This window comes from Entelurus aequoreus, linkage group LG09, assembly GCF_033978785.1.
Source record: "Entelurus aequoreus isolate RoL-2023_Sb linkage group LG09, RoL_Eaeq_v1.1, whole genome shotgun sequence".
Taxonomy (NCBI): domain Eukaryota; kingdom Metazoa; phylum Chordata; class Actinopteri; order Syngnathiformes; family Syngnathidae; genus Entelurus; species Entelurus aequoreus.
The window spans coordinates 74,922,836-74,944,798 of NC_084739.1; the positions used below are offsets into that span (position 1 = coordinate 74,922,836).

The 21,963-nt window shown below is 42.4% G+C and overlaps 2 protein-coding genes across 3 annotated transcripts in view; one reads left to right on the forward strand and one right to left on the reverse strand.

The window, feature by feature from the left end:
* Positions 1-21,963, reverse strand: part of entpd6 (ectonucleoside triphosphate diphosphohydrolase 6) — a 104,731-nt gene that overhangs the window by 80,007 nt on the left and 2,761 nt on the right. Inside the window, exons 2-3 of one of the 2 annotated variants that reach the window (XM_062059372.1) lie at positions 6,384-6,512; positions 5,787-6,307 (exon numbers count right to left, since the gene is read on the reverse strand). The gene's annotated coding sequence lies outside the window, so the exon portion shown is untranslated. Of the gene's footprint in view, positions 1-5,786; positions 6,308-6,383; positions 8,535-21,963 lie in introns of those variants that run through there. The other variant, XM_062059371.1, reaches the window with a different exon arrangement.
* Positions 2,617-13,054, forward strand: apmap (adipocyte plasma membrane associated protein). Its single transcript, XM_062059373.1, has 9 exons — positions 2,617-2,810; positions 5,823-5,939; positions 6,021-6,136; positions 6,197-6,289; positions 11,485-11,601; positions 11,668-11,842; positions 11,918-12,052; positions 12,150-12,342; positions 12,422-13,054. The coding sequence occupies exons 1-9, from the start codon at positions 2,719-2,721 to the stop codon at positions 12,629-12,631; spliced, it is 1,248 nt and encodes a 415-aa protein (XP_061915357.1). The 5' UTR covers positions 2,617-2,718; the 3' UTR covers positions 12,632-13,054.

Sequence of the window (21,963 nt, forward strand, 5' to 3'; positions counted from 1 at the left end):
AAATTCCATTCATCCATCCAATTTCTACCGTTTGTCCCTTTTTTGGGGTCACTAGGGGTGCTGGAGCCTATCTCAGCTGCATTCGGGCAGAAGGCGGGGTACACCCTGGACAAGTCGCCACCTCATCGCAGGGCCAACACAGATAGACAGACAACATTCACACACTGGGGCCAATTTAGTGTTGCCAATCAGCCTATCCCCAGGTGCATGTTTTTGAAGTTGTGACATACAAAGTCATAATTCTGAGATAAAAAGTCATAATTCTGAGATAAAGGTCATAATTATGCCAGACTAATTACACATATAATACTTTATCCCATTATCATGACTTTTTAATCTTAGTTTTATCTTTAGGCTCATAACTTGAGAGGCTTTGGATATTTCTTATTGCCGAGAGCTCAAACCACTCGTAAACGTTTTTGTGTGTCTGTATGCGGAGTAAAACTATGGAACAAACTGGACTTGGGGACGGCGTGGCGAAGTTGGTAGAGTGGCCGTGCCAGCAATCGGAGGGTTGCTGGTTACTGGGGTTCAATCCCCACCTTCTACCATCCTAGTCACGTCCGTTGTGTCCTTGGGCAAGACACTTCACCCTTGCTCCTGATGGGTGCTGGTAGCGCCTTGCATGGCAGCTCCCTCCATCTGTGTGTGAATGGGTGAATGTGGAAATACTGTCAAAGCGCTTTGAGTACCTTGAAGGTAGAAAAGCGCTATACAAGTATGACCCATTTATCATTTATTTATTTACAACACAAGCAATGCCAAACTATTAATCGATTTAAATTATTATACAAACATGGGGTCTGGTTCAAATATAGAGATGAGGGTCTTTAATTTGACCTGCTGCTGTACTCTGTCTCAAAGTGTTAACATGTGCTCAATGTTTCCTTACCATTATTGCTATGTTGTCTATTACAAAGTGTTAATTAACATGTGCTCAATGTTTCCTTACCATTATTGCTATGTTGTCTATTACAAAGTGTTAATTAACGTGTGCTCAATGTTTCCTTACCATTATTGCTTTTTTTGATTGAGACTTTTATTAGTAGGTTGCACAGTGAAGTACATATCCCGTACAATTGACCACTAAATGGTAACACCCGAACACGTTTTTCAACTTGTTTAAGTCGGGGTCCACTTAAATTGATTCATGATACAGATATATACTATCATTTATACTATCATCATAATACAGTCATCACACAAGATAATCACATTGAATTATTTACATTATGTACAATCAGGGGTGTGGAGGGGGGGGGTAGGATATGGACAGCAAGTAGTGGACATAGAGAGAGCGAGAGCGAGAGAGAGAGAGAGAGAGAGAGAGAGAGAGAGAGAGAGAGAGAGAGAGAGAGAGAGAGAGAGAGAGAGAGAGAGAGAGAGAGAGATCAGAAGGCATAGGAAAAAGTATCTGCATTTGATTGTTTACATTTGATTATTAGCATTTGATTATTTGCAATCCGGGGAGGGTGTTAGTTAAGGGTTGTAGCTGCCTGGAGGTGAACTTTTATTGCGGTTTTGAAGGAGGATAGAGATGCCCTTTCTTTTATACCTGTTGGGAGCGCATTCCACATTGATGTGGCATAGAAAGAGAAATAGTTAAGACCTTTGTTAGTTCGGAATCTGAGTTTAATGTGGTTAGTGGAGCTCCCCCTGGTGTTGTGGTTATGGCGGTCATTTACGTTAAGGAAGTAGTTTGACATGTACTTCGGTATCAGGGAGGTGTAGTGGATTTTATAGACTATAGGCTCAGTGCAAGTTGTTTAACCCTGTCCTCCACCTTGAGCCAGCCCACTTTGGAGAAGTGGGTAGGAGTGAGGTGGGATCTGGGGTGGAGGTCTAGAAGTAACCTGACTAGCTTGTTCTGAGATGTTTGGAGTTTAGATTTGAGGGTTTTGGAGGTGCTAGAGTACCAGGAGGTGCACCCTAGCACCTATGTTGTCTATTACCATTGTTGGTATATTCATTATTCCTACATTGTTGATACAAATTATTGTTACGGTGTAATAATTGTTACCTGTGGTAATGCCACTATGATACAACATCTGTATAATAATCCTTGAACAAAGTAAGAATAATCACTGAATGGAGAACTGGGGGTGGAATTAAATAAATGATCATCTTCCCACTCCCTATCAGGCCAAACTGGACAATCATGCACTACATAATATACATTACCTTTTGCACTATATTAATTTATATTATTATGTGTTGTAAATTTTGTAATTTTTTATGTCATTGCCTGAAATAAATAAATGAATGAAAAATGACCAAAAAAAATGAATGAATCTCCTGATCAAGACCTTGATCATGATCAATGGGGTATTTTTTGCGGTGGAAACTGGCTTTCGTACACCGAGGACGTCCTCAAAATTAATTTTGTTATGATGAACATAATTGTTATTTTTTCGTGTATTTTGCAGTGCGTATGTTTTTTTTAGATGACTGAACGACATTTGCGTCTTTTGGGTATAATTTTTGAAAAACGCATTTTTCTACAGAAAATTGTATTTATTTATTTTTAAATCTCACTCTTTAGCGACTGTTTTATTTCAGTCGTTTTAATCTCTCTCCCTTTTTACACAATGTTTTCGACATGTTTTATTTTGAAGTCTTGCCGGATGCTGCTCAGTGGGTCAAAGGTACCCGGGTTCCGTCGTCTCTAAACCACAACAAACGAGCCGATCGCCGAACTGGGACAATTAAGGCTCCAGCATGAATGAGACGGCAGGGCTGCGGTTCCGTCGGCAGCAGCGAGCCCAGATTATCACCGACGAACTTCCGGAGCACGTACACAAGGGCTCGGGGTAAGATACCGAACCAGCATCGCTGACTCGATTGGACCTGAGTGATCCGCATCCAGGATGTGGGGGGGAGGAGAGACAACACTTGATAGGACGTTTAAAAGCACCAAAGAGTCACTTTGAGCGCCGCAATAAAGCCAAGATGACGTTAGCATGTTAGCTAACGCTCCATGTTGCCCAATAAAAAAAAATGGAGGTATTCTTGTGAAATGCCTTGATGGCTTTTATTTTGAAAAGCCGTAACTGACGAAGGAATGTGGTTGTTTGTTTGTTTGTTTACTTCCTGGAGCTAACAGCAACATTTAAGTTTAACATCGCCACACCATCAGTCTACTTTTGTGCTCTTCTTCCTCCATACAAAATATACTCTAAATAAAGCAGGCTGTCAAACTCGTTTCCCTTGTTGGCCACATCACAATATGCTGGCCCTGCGTAAGCATTTGTTTTGATGAATACCTTGCTTTGAAATTCTAAGTCAAGTTAGATATTTATTTTTCATAACCCCAAAATAATTATTTTTATTTTTTTAATATGAAAGTGTCGAATATATGCAGTTGCAGGCAATACATTTCACCACATACATGCGTCACCACATACACAATGCAATACATACGTCACACATTAAATAATATGGCGGTGGTGGACCACATAAATGAGATGGCAGGCCACATTAATGAAGTAGTAGGCCATATAAAATAATGTGGTGGACCACATACAGTAAATGGCGTGGTAGGCCATATAAATAATATGGCAGAGCACATAAATGATGTGGTAGGTCACTTCAAATGCTTTGGCAGACCAAATGAAATAATGCTGTGGGCCATGTAAAAGTACGTGGCAGGCCACATAAATAATGCACGGCCATCATAGGAAGATATGGAAGGCCACATAAAATAATGTATTGTTCCAGATAAATGGTATGGCGAGCCAATTTAAATGAGGTGGCGGGCTACAAAATGATACGGCAGGCCACATAAAATAATATGGCAAACCACATAAATTATGTGGTGGGCCATATAAAATAATATGGCGGAGGACATAAATGATGTGGTAGGCCATATCAAATGCTTAGGGAGGCCAAATGAAATAATGTTGTGGACCACATGAATGATGTATTAGGCCACCTCAAATGCTTTGGCAGGCCAAGTAGAATAATGTTTCGGACCACATAAGGTCATTTAAAATGATGTGCCAGGCCACATAAAATAATGTACGGCCAACATAGAATGACATAGAAAGCCACATAAAATAATGTATTTGTTCCAGATAAATGGTATGGCGAGTCACTTTAAATGATGTGGCGGGCTACAAAATGATATGGCAGGCCACATAAATAATATGGCGTAGCACATAAATGATGTGGCAGGCCACATAAATGATGTGGTAGGCCATATCAAATGCTTTGGCAGGCCAAATGAAAGAATGTTGTGGACCACATGAATGATGTATTAGGCCACATCAAATGCTTTGGCAGGCCAAATAAAAATAATGTTTTGGACCACATCAGGTCATTTAAAATTATGTGGCAGGCCACATAAAATAATGTACGGCCAACATAGAATGACATAGAAAGCCACATGAAATAATGTATTGTTCCAGATAAATGGTATGGCGAGTCACTTTAAATGACATGGCGGGCTACAAAATTATATGGCAGGCCACATAAATAATATGGCAAACCACATAAATTATGTGGAGGGCCATATAAAATAATATGGCGTAGCACATAAATGATTTGACAGGCCACATAAATGATGTGGTAGGCCATATCAAATGCTTTGGCAGGCCAAATGAAAGAATGTTGTGGACCACATGAATGATGTATTAGGCCAGCCCAAATGCTTTGGCAGGCCAAATAAAAATAATGTTTTGGACCACATAAGGTCATTTAAAATTAAGTGGCAGGCCACGTAAAATAATGTACAGCCAACATTGAATGACATAGAAAGCCACATAAAATAATGTATTGGACCACGTTAAATGACATGGCGAGCCACCTTAAATAATGTGGCGGGCTACAAGATGACATGGCAAAACACAGATGATGTGGTAGGCCATATAAAATAATATGGCGGCGCACATAAATGAGGTGGCTGGCCACAAAATAATAATATAGCGGACCATGTGATGTGGTAGGCCAAATGAAATGCTTTGGCAGGCCAAATGAAAGAATGTTGTGGACCACATAAATTATGTATTAGGCCACTTCAAATGCTTAGGCAGGCCAAATAAAATAATGTACTGCCAACATAGAATGACTTGGAAAGCCACATAAAATAATGTATTGGACCACATTAAATGACATGGCGGGCCAACTTAAATGATGTGGCGCTACAAAATGATGTGGCAAACCACATAAATGATGTGGTAGGCCATAGAGAATAATATGGCGGCGCACATAAATGATGTGGCAGGCCACAAAAAAATAATATAGCGGACCACGTGATGTGTTAGGCCAAATGAAAGAATGTTGCGGACCACATCAATTATGTATTAGGCCACTTCAAATGCTTTGGCAGGCCAAACAAAATAATGTTGTGGACCACATAAATTATGTATTAAGCCATATAAAATTACGTGGCAGGCCACATAAAATAATGTACGGCCAACATAGAATGACTTGGAAAGCCACATAAAATAATGTATTGGATCACATTAGATGACATGGCGGGCCAGTTTAAATGATGTGGCGCTACAAAATGATGTGGCAAACCACATAAATGATGTGGTAGGCCACATAAATAATGCGACTGCCCACAGAAATGAAGTGGCAGGACACATAAAGCCATATGGCGGATGACATAAATAATCTGGTAGGCCACTTGAAATACTTTTGACAGGCCAAATTAAATGTGGGGGACCACGTAGATTATGTAGTAGGCCACATAAAATAATGTACGACAAACATCAAATAACATGGAAGGCCACCTTAAATGCCATAGCGGGTCACCTTAAAAGATTTGTAAATGTGAAACTCACCTTCAAGCTGACTGATGATGTCACTTCCTGTTTCAGCACGTACAGTGGGCGCGTTTTTCAGGTGACTTTGTTGTCGGTGGGCGGCTTCCTGTTGCTTCCTCTGCTGGTCGTCGTCCTCATCCTGGAGTCTCCCATCCAGCCTGAAGTCTTCATGTGAGGCCCCGCCCCCTTCTGTCCATCGCTGGGAGCCGAGAAGCTGAAGGAAAAGTGAAAGTGTTTTGCTTTGTTCCGCAGGCTGAAGGAGCCTCCGCTCATGTCGGGCTGCTGGGAGGCCAACCTGAAGCTCCGACACGCTCAGAGGCTCTTTGAGGACCTCATTGTGGGACCCGAGTCCATCGCCAACATCGGAGGTCAGCCGGGTTCCTATTGGCTGCCATTAGAAAACACCAACTGCTCTCTCGTGTGTGCAGATGTTCTGTTTAGCGGAACAGCTGACGGGAGGATCGTGAAGCTGATTGGTCGAAGGATCCACACGGTGACGAGACTGGGGAAACTTCCATGTGGTAAAAACATCATTCAAACTATTTAGAAACAAGTAGAAAATCAGTTAAAAATGGCTAAATGAACTAAAGATACCAAGACTACAGTAGTACACACCGTGCTTTTCAGTATCGTGGCCACTGATTGGCTCAGCCTCAGGCAGCATTACCAACATTAGCATGCTTTTGGGACTCTTCGTCGAACAGCTTCGTGGAGCTGGTCAGTAGTCTCGCTGAACGTTCTTACCTATGCAGAAGAAAAAGTACTTCCCACCAAATTAATGACCTAACACTGTGATCCTGATGTTGATATACATAATCACAAATAACTTAAGTATCAAAAGTATCGATATTTTGACTTGAGAATTAATATTACAGCATAAAGATCTGGTGTCGATATTTCAGCATTGATCCGCACATTACTCATTACTAGAATGCAGAGGCTTTGAGGCATGATGCAGCTGACCTGATGATAAACTAGGTTGAGCATGTTGGTCTTACTCTTGCATCATCGAGGCCCTGCCGTAGTCCTAACTGACCTCGACTACACGGACGACATCTGCCTGTTCTCCAACCATATGGAACAAGCACAAGAGCTTTTGAGCAGAGTGCAGTCAGAGTGTGCCGAGGTCGGCCTAAGACTGAATGCCAAGAAAACGGAGGTGGTCAACCTGAGGGTTGTGGGCTCATGGGTTAACTCGACAGAACAAGACCTAAAATTGAGGAAGGCCCTGAATGGCATGGCCAGTGTATGGAACTCTAAACTCCCACGAGAAACCAATTTTGCTTGTTCTATGCGACGGTAGAATCTGTCCTCTTTTATGGCAGTGAATGCTGGACCCTGAAGCCAACGCTGCAGAAGGCTCTTATAAACGGGCGCTACACCAGAATGCTACATGTAGTTCTCACCATCAACAAGGGCGCACATGTTACCAAAGAATATTCAGGGTAACAAAATAGCAGCCGGGAGAATGAGACTCGCAGGGCACTGCCAAGGACATCAGGATCTACCAGGCAGGGTAGAGGGAACCAACACATGGGCACGTCCCACAGTAACATTTGTGGATGTACTCAAAGAAGACGCAGGAGCGCTAAGCAGAGGTATTGAGAACCGGGATAACTGGAATTGAGGATGGAAGGCTCGTCTGAGGACGACCTAGAGAGAGAGAGAGAGAGAGAGAGAGAGAGAGAAGAATGTTTTTGTACTATTCATAAGACTACTGTACCTTTCAGTTTTGTAATTTAGACTATTGTGTGTGAAGTCCTACTTAAGGTTAAATTCAGTTTAAGAATCATGCCGTCAAGTTGAGATAAATGTTGATCAAATGTGGATGAATGATACTTTATTTTATTGACTTTACTTGTTTTAGCTTCCCCCCTGAGGCATTGCCACCCTATTGTGGTCAGAGGCTTGCATACCCCTGAAGAGCTATACCAGCAGGGGCTTAGTCTTCAGGTGGTACACCCGGCCTGACAAAGTGCATCCCACTTCTCCAGGTTGGAGTTGGACACGTAGCCAACAACCACATTCAATGAAGAAGGCAATGTTAATAGTGTATTAGCACAGAAAATAGGTGTACACAATATGCCCCCTTCACATTTCTCACTGCCCCCTCATACGTATATGCCTGCCTGATTTACCTTGGTTTTTACATTTATGGAATACATTAACATTTTTTATTCTGGCATTTGAGCTGCCGGTTTTTTACCGTAAAAAAATGTGGTACCGTTTTTTTCCATTTGCAGGAATACACTGTTAAAACAACCATATATTTTACTATTAAAAACAGTGGTAGATGGGGTTTTTTCAATTTACAGTAATATGCTGTAAAAACCACAATAAATTGTACCGTAAAATCTATTGTCATTTACAATTTGATGAATAACTTGCTCTGAAATCTTAAGTCAAGCAGATGTTTAAGTATTTGTTTTTATTTTGACATAAACTGTTAAGTATGATGATATATTGGAACCTGAATACATTTCATGTAAAATGATATGGTACTTTATTGACGTATATTATTTCCAGCGGTTCACGGGCCACATAAAATGCCTTGAGTTTGACGCCGGTGCCCTAAGTCAATAGTAATTCCCAAAAACCTAATAGTTAAAGGCCTACTGAAACCCACTACTACCGACCACGCAGTCTGATAGTTTATATATCAATGATGAAATCTTAACATTATAACACATGCCAATACGGCCGGGTTAACTTATAAAGTGACATTTTAAATTTTCCGCTAAACTTCCGGTTCGAAACGCCTCTGAGGATGACGTATGCGCGTGACGTGGCCCGGCGAACACGGGTATGCCTTCCACATTGAAGCCAATACGAAAAAGCTCTGTTTTCATTTCATAATTCCACAGTATTCTGGACATCTGTGTTCGTGAATCTGTTTCAATCATGTTCATTGCATTATGAAGAAGGAAGCTGAGCAAGCAAAGAAGAAAGTTGTCGGTGCGAAATGGACGTATTTTTCAAACGTAGTCAGCCACAACAGTACACAGCCGGCGCTTCTTTGTTTACATTCCCGAAAGATGCAGTCAAGATGGAAGAACTCGGATAACAGAGACTCTAACCAGGAGGACATTTGACTTGGATACACAGACGCCTGTAGAGAACTGGGACAACACAGACTCTTACCAGGATTACTTTGATTTGGATGACAAAGACGCAGACGTGCTACTGTGAGTATGCAGCTTTGGCTTTTTTTTGCGTATGTACGTAACTTTTTTAAAATATATAAGCTTTATGAACCTTGGGTTAGGTGAACGGTCTTTTGGGCTGAGTGATTGTGTGTGTTGATCATGTGTTTGAATTGTATTGGCGTGTTCTATGGAGCTAGGAGCTAGCAGAGGAGCTAGCATAACAAACACGCAGGTGTTTTTATGCAGGATTAATTTGTGGCATATTAAATATAAGCCTGGTTGTGTTGTGGCTAATAGAGTTTATATATGTCTTGTGTTTATTTACTGTTGTAGTCATTCCCAGCTGAATATCAGGTACCGTGAGTATGCAGCCTTGGCTGCTAAACATTCGATAACTTGACCGTATGTGCGCGTCACGTACGTAACTTTTTAAAAATATATAAGCTTTATGAACCTTGGGTTAGGTAAACGGTCTTTTGGGCTGAGTGATTGTGTGTGTTGATCAGGTGTTTGAATTGTATTGGCGTGTTCTATGGAGCTAGGAGCTAGCAGAGGAGCTAGGAGCTAGCATAACAAACACGCAGGTGTTTTTATGCAGGATTAATTTGTGGCATATTAAATATAAGCCTGGTTGTGTTGTGGCTAATAGAGTATATATATGTCTTGTGTTTATTTACTGTTGTAGTCATTCCCAGCTGAATATCAGGTCACCCCCGGCTCTCACAGCATCTTCCCTATCTGAATAGCTTCAACTCCCCACTAGTCCTTCACTTGCACTTTACTCATCCACAAATCTTTCATCCTCGCTCAAATTAATGGGGAAATTGTCGCTTTCTCGGTCCGAATCTCTCTCACTTCATGCGGCCATCATGGTAAACAATAGGGAACTTTGCGTATATGTTCAACTGACTACGTCACGCTACTTCCGGTAGGTGCAAGCCTTTTTTTTTTATCAGATACCAAAAGTTGCAATCTTTATCGTCGTTGTTCTATACTAAATCCTTTCAGCAAAAATATGGCAATATCGCGAAATGATCAAGTATGACACATAGAATAGATCTGCTATCCCCGTTTAAATAAAAAAAATTCATTTCAGTAGGCCTTTAAACATAAGATGTACAGCCTAACTTTATGAAGCAACGTGACACACTATGGCAGGGGTGTCCAACTTTTTGACTTGTGGAGCCGCATTGGGCTAAAAAAATTAGGTCGAGGGCCGAAAGCATGTAAAGTAACTACATACATATATACATATATATATATATATATATATATATATATATATATATATACATATATATATATATATATACATATATGTATATATACATATATATATATATATATATATATATATATATATATATATATATATATATATATATATATATATATATATATATATATATATATATATACACATACATATATATATATATATATATATATATATACATATATATATATATATACATATATATATATATATATACATATATATATATATATATATACATATATATATATACATATATATATATATATATATATATACATATATATATATATGCCACATACATGTGTATGTTTACATATTGTATTAATAGAATTAATATCTAATTAATAATTATTATAATTGGATATTAAGAGTATGTGAAAGATAGACTTCTACTTTGTTTACTTCCGTGACGACCTTCTTAAAGTTTTGTAATCAGAAATATCAAGCAGCTAAAATGTGCCAAACATAGATAAGTGTTTTGCATTTTTCCCATCATGCTTTGTAATGCATTTAAATGGGTGTCATTTTGAATTTTGTATGGTGCATTGATGTTTTTTATAATGTCCACAAAGTTCAGTCTGCAAGTTGTTTTATGTGTGACAGTGTCTGTTGACAATTTGTGTTGGTTGGATGTTTTTTTTTTTGCACCATGACTATGGAAGGCTGTTTGCATTTAGTAAAGTATAAGTAAATGCTGCTTCTACCCTCTATTTAGAGCATAATTAAAGGTAATTGAGCTGAATCACTAATTTTGACCACCAGGCAACAATATTGCAGCATCAAAGTTGGCAGACTACTAAAATGAATGCGATCTCCCAAACTCATCAAGTCTCACGGGCCAAATTGAAGACGTCGGCGGGTCGTAGTTTGGACACCGCTGCACAGCCTGTGAAGTAAATTTTCTTCGAGACCTGTTTCAAGACTTGCAGCAAAGAGAACACAAGTTAATACATGAATGTAAGTCATTACTGGAATTAGAACATGTAAGCACTGTGGATTATGTTGACTAGTGCCAGAACAAACAGGTACTGCCTGGACTGGTTACCAGCCAATCACAGGACACCTATACACAATCACGCCATCACACACACACCCTTATGGACAATTTAGAGTCCCCAATTAAAATAACCTTCATGTTCTTGGAATGTGGGAGAAAGCAAATTGCGAAAACAGAAAGATTCCCAATCGAAGATTCGAAGCCTCCATTTGATGACCTTGTCCACCATGCAGGCTGTATGAAACTCAACCGTTTATTATTATTGGTCGACAAATTACTTGTGTCCCGGTCTAGGCTCCACAGAGGACGAGATCACCTGTGGAAGACCGCTGGGGATCCGAGTGGGACCCAACGGGACTTTGTTTGTAGCCGACGCCTACTTGGGCGTGTTCGAGGTCAACCCCACTACAGGTGAGCCATCCACTTGAGCCGCGTGTCATGCGACGAGAGGAAAAGACGCATGGTCTTTGTTTACAGGCGAGTCCACACAGCTGGTGGCAGGTGGGCAGGTGGTTGCCGGCAGGAAGTTGATGTTCATCAATGACCTGGCGGTGACACAGGATGGCAAGAAGGTGTACTTCACCTCCTCCAGTAGCAGGTGGCAGCGCAGAGATTACTTGCATCTCATCATGGAGGCCACGGCTGATGGACGGTATGTTTAACCACCTCAATGACTTTCGACACTTGTGAAGTCACGGAGAGTCACGTCATTCTACTTCCTGTTAAGAGTATTGGAGTATGACACAGAGAGTAGAGAGCTGAGCGTCGTCATGGAAAACCTTCGATTCCCAAACGGTATCCAACTGCTGTCTGACGAAGAGTCGGTCCTGGTGGCCGAGACCACAATGGCCCGGATACGCAGGTACCCCACCAGGACTTTTTACCTTTTATTAGCATGTGTTCACTAGCAAGGCTATCATCACACAATTAGTAGCATTTATTAGACTTTGACTCATCAGAATCCATGTGGCGGGTCTAAACAAAGGCGGTATGGACACATTCATGGACAACCTACCTGGTTTCCCTGACAATATCCGTCCCAGCTCCAGTGGTGGATACTGGGTGGCCATGTCTGCAGTGCGTCCAAACCCTGGCTTCTCGATGTTGGACTTCTTGTCCCAGAGACCCTGGATCAAGAAACTCCTCTTCAAGGTAACCACATCTTCTCCCGCCTGCAGTCCAAGTATTGTCAGCCAAGTGTGTGTGTGACTTGTTGGTCTCCTTCCACCAGCTCTTCAGCCAGGAAATGATGATGAAGTTTGTCCCGCGTTACAGCCTGGTGGCCGAGCTCCACGATGGCGGACTCTGCTCTCGGAGCTTCCACGACCCAAGCGGGCAAGTGGCGGCTTACATCAGTGAGGTCCATGAGCATGATGGGAGTCTCTACCTGGGATCCTTCCGATCGCCCTACGTGGCAAAACTAGACCTTCGCAACATCTAGCGTGTGAATGAGTGAAAACGATGCTTTGAAAGTTCTGGTCATCACAATCACCAAAAAATTGAAACATTTTTCATTTCTATTTCTGAAACATGAACCACAGACAGCTTTTCTTCCTTGCTTTGTTTTATTGTTGCATGAAGAAAAGAAAGTAAAACAAATCCAAACAAACACTGAACCTACTTCCTGATGCATGCGTCACAGTACACAAAGAACAAAATCACATCCAGTCCAGGCAGAGGCTCTAAGCTGGGTTGTGTGTCATTGGGACTACACCCTGAGCCTCAAGTACTTTTTTCAAAAAGTAGTCTCCCAATTGAGCAACATGTAGAAAGTATTTGAATGAAATCAAATTGCAAAAAGGGCAATGAATGCTGAGAGAATTATGAGATCATACAGACCAAATAAAGACAGGGATTACTTTCATTTTGATTAAAAAGCCTCATGATGTCACAAAGTCTTAAAAGCACGTGGAGCAGTGTGTCCCGCTGTCTAAACTGGAGTCAACGTCTAAGTCAACACAACAATGGACTTGGAGAATTACCCAATCAAAGCAGAGGTCATCCTTCCGCTTGTGGACAAATACTTTGACCGCATCCTGCCCGCCCAGTGGAGCATGCTGGTTGCGGGGAGCCTGGATTTGGCCACACAGGTCATCCTGGCGGACATGTGCACAGAAATCACACAGAAACTTTGCGCAGACACCATTCGACTAATCATCCCGGACTTTAAGCTGCGCATTCAGACTGCGGGAAAGAGAAGAATGAAGCTCAAGGTGGAGGGTGGATTGTGCAGCGCCTTTGCTTTGGCACTCCATGTCCCAGAGCAGCCCTGTATTAACGCCCAAAAGCTGGACTCGCTCTTCAAGAAGGAGATTTCTCAGAGGGTCAATCACACCATGTCTACAGCCATCAACGCTGACGGTCAGCTGGTGCCTCTCCTTTACATCCCAGGAACTTTTGCCAGGATAGAAGTTCTGGCCAAGATGGTGCTGCTGGCTTGCGGAGCTCTGAAGGTTTATCTGAGCAAGATGGCCACAGACATGCAGTGCTTCAGACGAGGTTGGTGCCAACAGAAAAGCCAGAAATCCCTCCATGGTGCAAAGTGTGGGAATGTGTGCGTATTGAACCATGAGAAAACCAGAGAGGCGGTGATAAACATCCTCCGAAAATGGACTTACAGCGAGGATGAGTCCCTCTCACTCAGGATGACTCGTGAAGTTGAAAAAACAGCAGCACTGGTTGTCGAGACCATCATCAACCTGCACTATTCTGACCGCACAGACGGGGGCCGCAGTCGCACATCTACGCCTTATTTCAATCTGGGTCTCATAAAAGACCAACTCTGTGAGTTCTTTGAATGCTGCGTATCACCGGCAAGCAGCATTGAATCTTCCCGCAAACGCAACTTTTTGAACTTTTGCCGAAGGACTTTGGACACTCTGACCTCTGATATGCAGAAGGTTCGGTGTTGCTGCATGCGAATGCAAAGTGAAACAGAGATTTCCCTTCCTAGCAGTGTACTGCAGCCCCACAAGCCTGATTTCGATAATCTGTTCAGTTTGCGAGGAATCCAGTCACTTGTTGAGGAGGTGTTTCACAGAGTGCCGGTACCAGTGGATGCCGGTGTAGATGTGGACAGGCTCCGACACGAAGCAGACAGACTCACACAAGAAATGAAGGACAGAATCTTTCGTTACATGGCGACCAACCGGACTACGGTCCAGTCAGCAGAAGTCTGGAAGCGCTTCTCTGAGTTGCTCATCGTGGAGGTGGACGGAAAAAAAGCAGAGAATATTCAAGTTCTACATAAGATTGTGGAAGATACCGCCACAAAGTTTGTACAGCAACATCTCCTCTGGCTCAAGATGGAACCGATGACAAAGGGGAATCACACTGATGAGGTCATCTGTTGCTTGAATGACATCGACACGCTAATCACAGGAACCATGGTGCCAAATACAATTTCACTACCAAGTCTGCAGGACATTTGGCCAAAGACCCCACCTGCAAATAACGAATCGAGCAAGAAAGGTAGTATCACACCACGTTATGCTTGGGCTTCGTCCCACCAGCCATCGTCCGTGCAGGAGATGGTCACCAACGTACCGAAGAGGACACAAACACTGCAAGAGTTTGTTGATTTGGAGGAAATATAGTTGATCCTCGCTCATTCGTGCTTCAGCAGTTAGGTTACCAAATTTCTTTACCCTGCTTTAATTTGATTGTAAATACTTTTGCTAAAATAGAAAGTGGTTTGATGACGAAAGAAAATGATGAATCCAGCAGATCTCAAGTGCATAAAATCACATTTCCAGCCCCAGAAAAATCTTTGACAAAATGTGATGTTGTGTAACTGCATGTTTTGTTAGTGCAATACTGTGTATCAGATGTGTTCAACTTAAGTCCCGGGGGCCAGATCTGGCCCGCCACATCATTTAATGTGGTCGTCCACGTCATAAACGTGGTCCGTCACATCATTAGGGTGGCCCGCCATGTCATTCAATGTTTTCTGTCGCGTTATTCAATGCGTTTCTTCACGTTGTTTATTGTGGCCCGCCGTATCAATTAAATGTCTGTCACGTCATTTTAAGTGGTCCTTCTCGTCATTAAAGTGGCCTGTCATGTAATTTAATGCGGTCTGCCACATCATTTAATGTGGTCTGTTACGTCGTTTTAAGTGGTCTGTCACATCAATAAAGTGGCCCGCCATGTCATTCAATGTGGTCCGTCACATCATTTTACATGGTCTGTCACGTCATCAAAGTGGCCTGTCATTTCATTTGAAATATGTCAAATTTAATGTGGTCCATCATGTCATTAAAGTGGCCTGTCATGCCCTTAAGTGTGGTCCGCAACATCAATTAAAGTGGCCCTTAATATAAACAAGTTTGACACCCCTGCTTTGTACTGTGACCCCTTAATTGTTCCTTAATGTGTACCACTAAATTTAAATCAATGCTTTGAACTGAGATGTGTATTTTAGCGTTGATGGCAGGTAGCTTGCAAGCTACTAGTAGCTCACAAACTGAGACATATACGCCTATGTTTAATGACAATTACTGCAGAGCGCAGATCCGCTCGTAAATAAAGTGCAGTGAGAATCAATTACCTGTTTTTTCTGAGTAGCTCTACAGTGAGTCAAGGCCTGCGGGACAAATCTGACCCTCCACATGATTTAAAGTCACATCAGACTTGGTCCGCTTTAATGATGCCACATTATTTATATGGCCGCATAGTTTGTGACTTGCAAAAAATCTGTTCAGTAAAGAACATTATGTTAGTCTTGCATCAAAAAGACTTCTGGACTTCTGTTGCATCTATATGTCCCAGTCTTGATCTTAAAACCAGAAGCACAGTGTAATGATTTCAAACAGAAGAAAAAGCTCAAGGAGGTGTTGATATTCAACACTGGGGCAGATGAGCATTAAAGCCTGCCTGATCCTTAGAAAAAAACATATATGGTACTTCACGAGGAAGATTGAGCGTCAATAAATTAGTAAAAGTCAGACTGATGTTTTGGAATATCATTAAACCGCGACAAAGGAATAAGACACCCAATGTGGTGTCTGCATTTTAAACTTTCTTGTTATGATTCTCAACTTATTTTTTTTAATCCATATTGACCACAAGATAGTCTTTTATCAACCACAACTTAAAAAAATCCTGCGTCATCCAAATACAATTTCTGTATTCGGCCTTTTTGACACTGGTGTTCCAAAACAACTAAAGTAGCTAACAATGACATAATTAAGTGATAATTAAAGGTGTCAACTGAAGAAAAGCTTTGTGATGTCATAATTATTTGGTCATAAAGACAGGACTTACTTGCTTTCTCTGATAAAAAGCCTCAATGTCACAAAGTCGTAAAGGTTTCCGTCTGCCATGCTGCAAATGGAGCAGTGACTCCCGCTGCCTGAACTCTAGCAGACACTTAAGTAATCGTCGTTATGGAGTCAGACAATTACACGATCAAAGCAGAGTTCATCCTCCCACTTGTGGAGAAACACTTTGACCGAATCCTGCCCGCCCAGTGGAGCATGCTGGCTTCGGGGAACATTGATTCGGCCACACAGGTCATCCTGGCGGACATGTGCACGGAGATCACGCAGAAACTTTGCGCAGACACCATCCGACTCATCATCCCGGAGTTTAAGCAGCACATACAAAATGCGAGCAAGAAAAAAATGAAGCTACAAGTGGAGGGCGGATTGAGCAATGCGTTTGCCTCAGCACTCAGCGTCCCGGAGCAGCCCAGCAAGAGCTCCCAAAAGCTGGACTCTCTCTTCAAGAAGGAGATTTCTCAAAGGGTCAATCACACCTTGTCTTCAGCCACCAGCACCGACAGTCAGCTGGCGCCACTCATTTACATCCCGGGAACTTTCACCAAGATAGAAGTTCTGGCCAAGATGGTGATGCTGGCTTGCGGTGCTCTGAAAGTTTATCTGCGCAAGATGGCCGTATACACGCAGTGTTTCAGACCGTGTTGGCGCAAAAAGAAGAGCCTGGAATCCCTGCGTAGTGCAAAGTGTGAGAACGTGTGCATATTCAACCGGGAGAAAACCAGCGAGGCAGTGATGAACATCCTTCAAAAATGGACTGACAGCGAGGACACGTCCCTTTCTGGCAGAAAAAATTGTGAACTTGAGAAAACAGCAGCGTCAATTGTCGAGACCATCATCAATGACCTGCACTATCATGACCACACAGAGGGGAGCCACAGTGGCTCCTCTACGCCTCATTTCGATCTGGGGCTTATTAAAGACCAACTCAGTGAGTTCTTTGAATGCTGCGTATCACCGACAAGCAGCAATGAATCTTCCCGGAAACGCAACTTTTTGAACTTTTGCCAAAGCAAGTTTGATGAACTAACATCTGAGCTGCAGAAGGTTCGGTGCCGCTGCATGCGAATGCACTTAGAGAAAAAGATGTCCTTGGGTGTCTCGCATACCGGCACCCCTGACACTGATACTGTGCTCAGCTTCCGGGGAATCCAGTCGGGACTTGAGGACGTGTTTCACAAAGTGGTGGTGCCAGCAGGGCAGGCCAGCATCGATGTGGACAGGCTTCGACATGAGGCTGACATATTCTCACGAGAACTGGCTGACAGACTCTACCATTACATGACCGCCAACCGTACCACGGTCCAGTCGGCAGGAGTGTGGAGGCGCTTGTCAGAGCCACTTATCTTGGAGGTGAACGAGGGAAAACCGGAGAATATTCAAGTTCTTCATAAGATCGTGGAAGACACCGCCACAAAGTTTGTACAGCAACTTCTCCTCTGGCTTAAAATGGAACCAATGAAGAGGGGGAAACATGTCGATGAGGTCTGTGGCTGCATGAGCGAAATCGACACGCTCATCTCAGGAAACGTGAGCCCACAAAAAATGCTGGCTGTGTGTATGCCCGATGACACGGTTGATACAAGGCCAAAGACTATGCCCTCACAGGTGGAATGTGCTGATTTGCCACCACAGCCACAAACAAGCTCCAATCAGGAAGAGATGGAGTCAGACACCACACCGCCAAAGACCCCGCCCTCCGGTGCCATACGCGTTGCTTGGCCATCGCCACTCCGCCCACCTTCCGCACAGGGGATTCTTGTTACGGACACTTCCCAGTCAAAGAGCTTACCCTCGGACAGGATGGGCGGTCCTTCGTTACTTCCGTCTCGCTCGGCCTCCGTGCAGGAGGAGATGGTTCTATCCTTGGTGGCGGTGCTGATCGTACAGTTGCTGACGTGCATCCCGAAGAAACATATGAAGGTTGTTCACTCCCGTGACACCCTGCCAATCATCCAGCGCCTCTCAAAGGAGGTGCTGCAGGACACGTGCTTGCGCAGCATCACTGACACGGACCTTTACAGCATGAACAAGGTGATGAAGGCCGTCATCCATGACCTGAAACGAGAGTTTCACTCCACAGAGAGATTGGTGGAGGCCTTCCTTTCTGATGAGCCAAGTTTCGATGATGCCATACTGAAGCTGCTCATGTTGAAGCTGGAAGTGCTAAAAGCATCTCAGCAGTGCAGAACAGAAAATACATTTTCCACTGTGCAGAGGGTTTTCCTCACAGCGTTTTGCATGCGCCCCTCAAGAACACAATGAAACTGAGGCTTATAGCTTAAAGGGGAAGTGCACTTTTTTTTGGGGAACTATGCCAATTGTTCACAATCATTATGAAAGACATCACGGATGTATTTTTTTTAATGCATTCAAACTTGGAAATAAATGTAAATAAAAGTCATTTGGGCTTAAAGGGGAACTGCACTTTTTTTTTTTAAATTTTGCCTCTTGTTCACAATCATGAAAGATGATGACGGATGTATATATTTTTTATGCATTCTAACTAAAAAATAAACATAAGTCTGCTTACAGCGCAGCCAATGGGAGGTACTCTATTCCGATTTCCGCCCATAAAACCCAATAAAAACATTCAAAAACCACAAACAATACTCCATTTACATTTTGTGACTTGAATATTAACTAAGTGATATTGTTATTATAAGCGCTAACGCAGACCAACTATTTATAGCGGAGCCCTGATTACGAGCTTGTGTGCTACTGTTGACATGATCGACTGATCAGCTGCTTCCTTGCTCGTTAAACTTTATTCCAGGTCATAAATCATGCCTCTCACCTGGGTAGAAGGATGAGGACGTATTGCGTCAAGTTGGTACATTTTGACAGCCAATTTAGACCCGGAAATGGCGAGAACAAAACGAAAAGACGCTTGTTTCCACCCCCATTATGTTGGCAAAGATTTATGAATCATTCTTCCTCTAAACGGGAATATATGAACATCGCAGCAGTCAGCATTCTAATGACAGCAGACCTTATACAGTAAGTGATGTTTTAATGTTGGTTCGCTCTCATGAAGTCTGCAGTGAGTAATATTCGGTCATGTTGTTGAAGAAAAAGCGAACTTTGTGATACGTTTATGAAATGAATTCTCCAGGTATGATTAAAATGATCAAAATTGGTAAATATTAAATGTTCATACAAATGTGCACGTTACTACATTACATATTTACTTACATCATGTATATAAAACCTTAATGGAGGTGTTTGAATGTTTTAAGGGCTTTATAGGCAGAATAGAGCAGTTCCCATGGGCTCTATTGTAAGAATGCATTAAAAAAAAAAACATCCTCATGTCTTGCATAATGATTGTGAACAAAATTCCCCAAAAAGTGCAGTTCCCCTTTAAGGTTAGATCCAAGAGCCAACATTCTGTTCATATTGTATATTGCTGGTCTTGTCGTCCTCTTCCGGACCGGAGGACGACGTAGGTATGCAATGGATCAAAACACACACCGGTGACGAATCATCCAATAAAAGCTTACTTGATTGAAAAGCGAGAGTACCAGCAGGTTCTGCAATTCCAGTACTTATAGACTAAAAGTCTGTAATCTCAGGTCTCAGGGCTATTCAACTTCTTCATGAAGAGGGCCGCAGTTTCAAGAGATCAAGGACTCAGGGGCCAGACATCAAAATGTGGATGTGTCTTTAGAAAGTGCCTCTACAGGTTATATTCCTTTGAAACTGTGTTTCCTTATATTTATTACAAAGTAAACACATCCGCTTTCACACTGCACTGTCAATAAGTTCATTATTCTGCCCTCGCTACACGTTTCCAGTGTGCGCAGCTCGACAGATAGTTAACAGCATAAAGAAACAGAAGCTAAGTTTTGTTGGTGATTGATGTTCCTTTTGAATGATTTTTCTGCCTCATTTTTACGTCTGTATACATCTTCCTTTATTTAAGTTTGTAAGACTGAACATATAAACATTGCAAAAGTATAACATCCATTGTGTATTTTCCATAAATAATGCCCATTGTGTATGTTACATAAATAAAATAGGTTTAGTGTTAAAACACACAACAAACACTGCACACATGTGGTTTAAAACAATTAAACCTAAGGTGTAGCTTTATCGTCCCTGATCTGGTTAAATTCAGGGCTACATGTATTTAACCAATTTTCATCGCCAGAGTGTAATAGCCAAAAACAACACGACCACGAATACAAAAGACATCACAAAGTCAGAAATTTCAATACATCCATACTTTGTTGTCCAGTCGCTGTTAAAGGTCCGATTTTGGCGATTCATTTAGATTTTATTTTAGGGTTTGATAGGGCTATCTCTGCTTCATCGTGACACATATGCCTCACTGTTTCCCCCTGCAGGGAGGAGGGAGCACTGCATACATGAGCAACCCTGTTTTGAATGGTTTCATTAAGCCTTTTTGGGTGATGTTCGGCGGGCCAAATTAAAAGCTTTGGCGGGCCAACAGTTGAATAACCCTGAAGTAAGGGAATGTTTGTGACTAACAAACTAACCTTTGACAATACCTAAGCCGTGTGTCTGTTTCTCATGAAGCGCTGTCTGGACTCGGCATACCGCCGACAGATCTGCTGAGACTTGCTCTGGTGGAATCTATGTTCCACGTGTACATAGTGATCCTACTCTATTACCTGCCCACAATGATGTACCACTCTCTGTGTTGTTGACTTTCACCCTATGCAAAACATGTTATTTGTTAGACTATCAGATACTACAATATCAAGCCGAGACCTGTGTGCATGTAACTGATGAGTGTGCAGTAACGATGCAAGGGTACAATTAGAGATATTATCGGCCGATAAATGCTTTAAAATGTAATATCAGAAATGATTAGTATCGGTTTCAACCTCCCGATTTTCCCGGGAGACTCCCGAATTTCAGTGCCCCTCCCGAAAATCTCGCGGGGCAACCATTCTCCCGATTTCCACCCGGACAACATTATTGTCCGGGTGGAAATCGGGAGAATGGCACGGCCACTCTACCAACCTAGCTATACCGCTACCAACCGAGCGGCATAGCTCGGTTGGTAGAGTGGCCGTGCCAGCAACCTGAGGGCTCCAGGTTCAATCCCTGCTTCCGCCATCCTAGTCACTACCGTTGTGTCCTTGGGCAAGACACTTTACCCACCTGCTCCCAGTGCCACCCACACTGGTTTAAATGTAACTTAGATATTGGGTTTCACTATGTAAAGCGCTCTGAGTCTCTAGAGAAAAAGCGCTATATAAATATAATTCACTTCACTTCACTTATTGGGGGCGTTCCTTAAAGGCACTGCCTTTAGCGTCCTCTACAACCTGTCGTCACGTCCGCTTTTCCTCCATACAAACAGCGTGCCGGCCCAGTCACATATTATATGCAGCTTTTACACACACACAAGTGAATGCAAGGCAAAATTGATCAACAGCCATACAGGTCACACTGAGGGTGACCGTATAAACAACTTTAACACTGTTACAAATATGCGCCACACTGTGAACCCACACCAAAC

Excerpts from the sequence above, each read along its gene's own strand:
- apmap (XM_062059373.1), top strand. The coding sequence starts at position 2,719 with ATGAATGAGACGGCAGGGCTGCGGTTCCGTCGGCAGCAGCGAGCCCAG. Across the intron at positions 6,290-11,484 it reads ACTGGGGAAACTTCCATGTG|GCTCCACAGAGGACGAGATC; the intron begins GTAAAAACATCA and ends GTCCCGGTCTAG. Across the intron at positions 11,843-11,917 it reads GAGGCCACGGCTGATGGACG|AGTATTGGAGTATGACACAG; the intron begins GTATGTTTAACC and ends CTTCCTGTTAAG.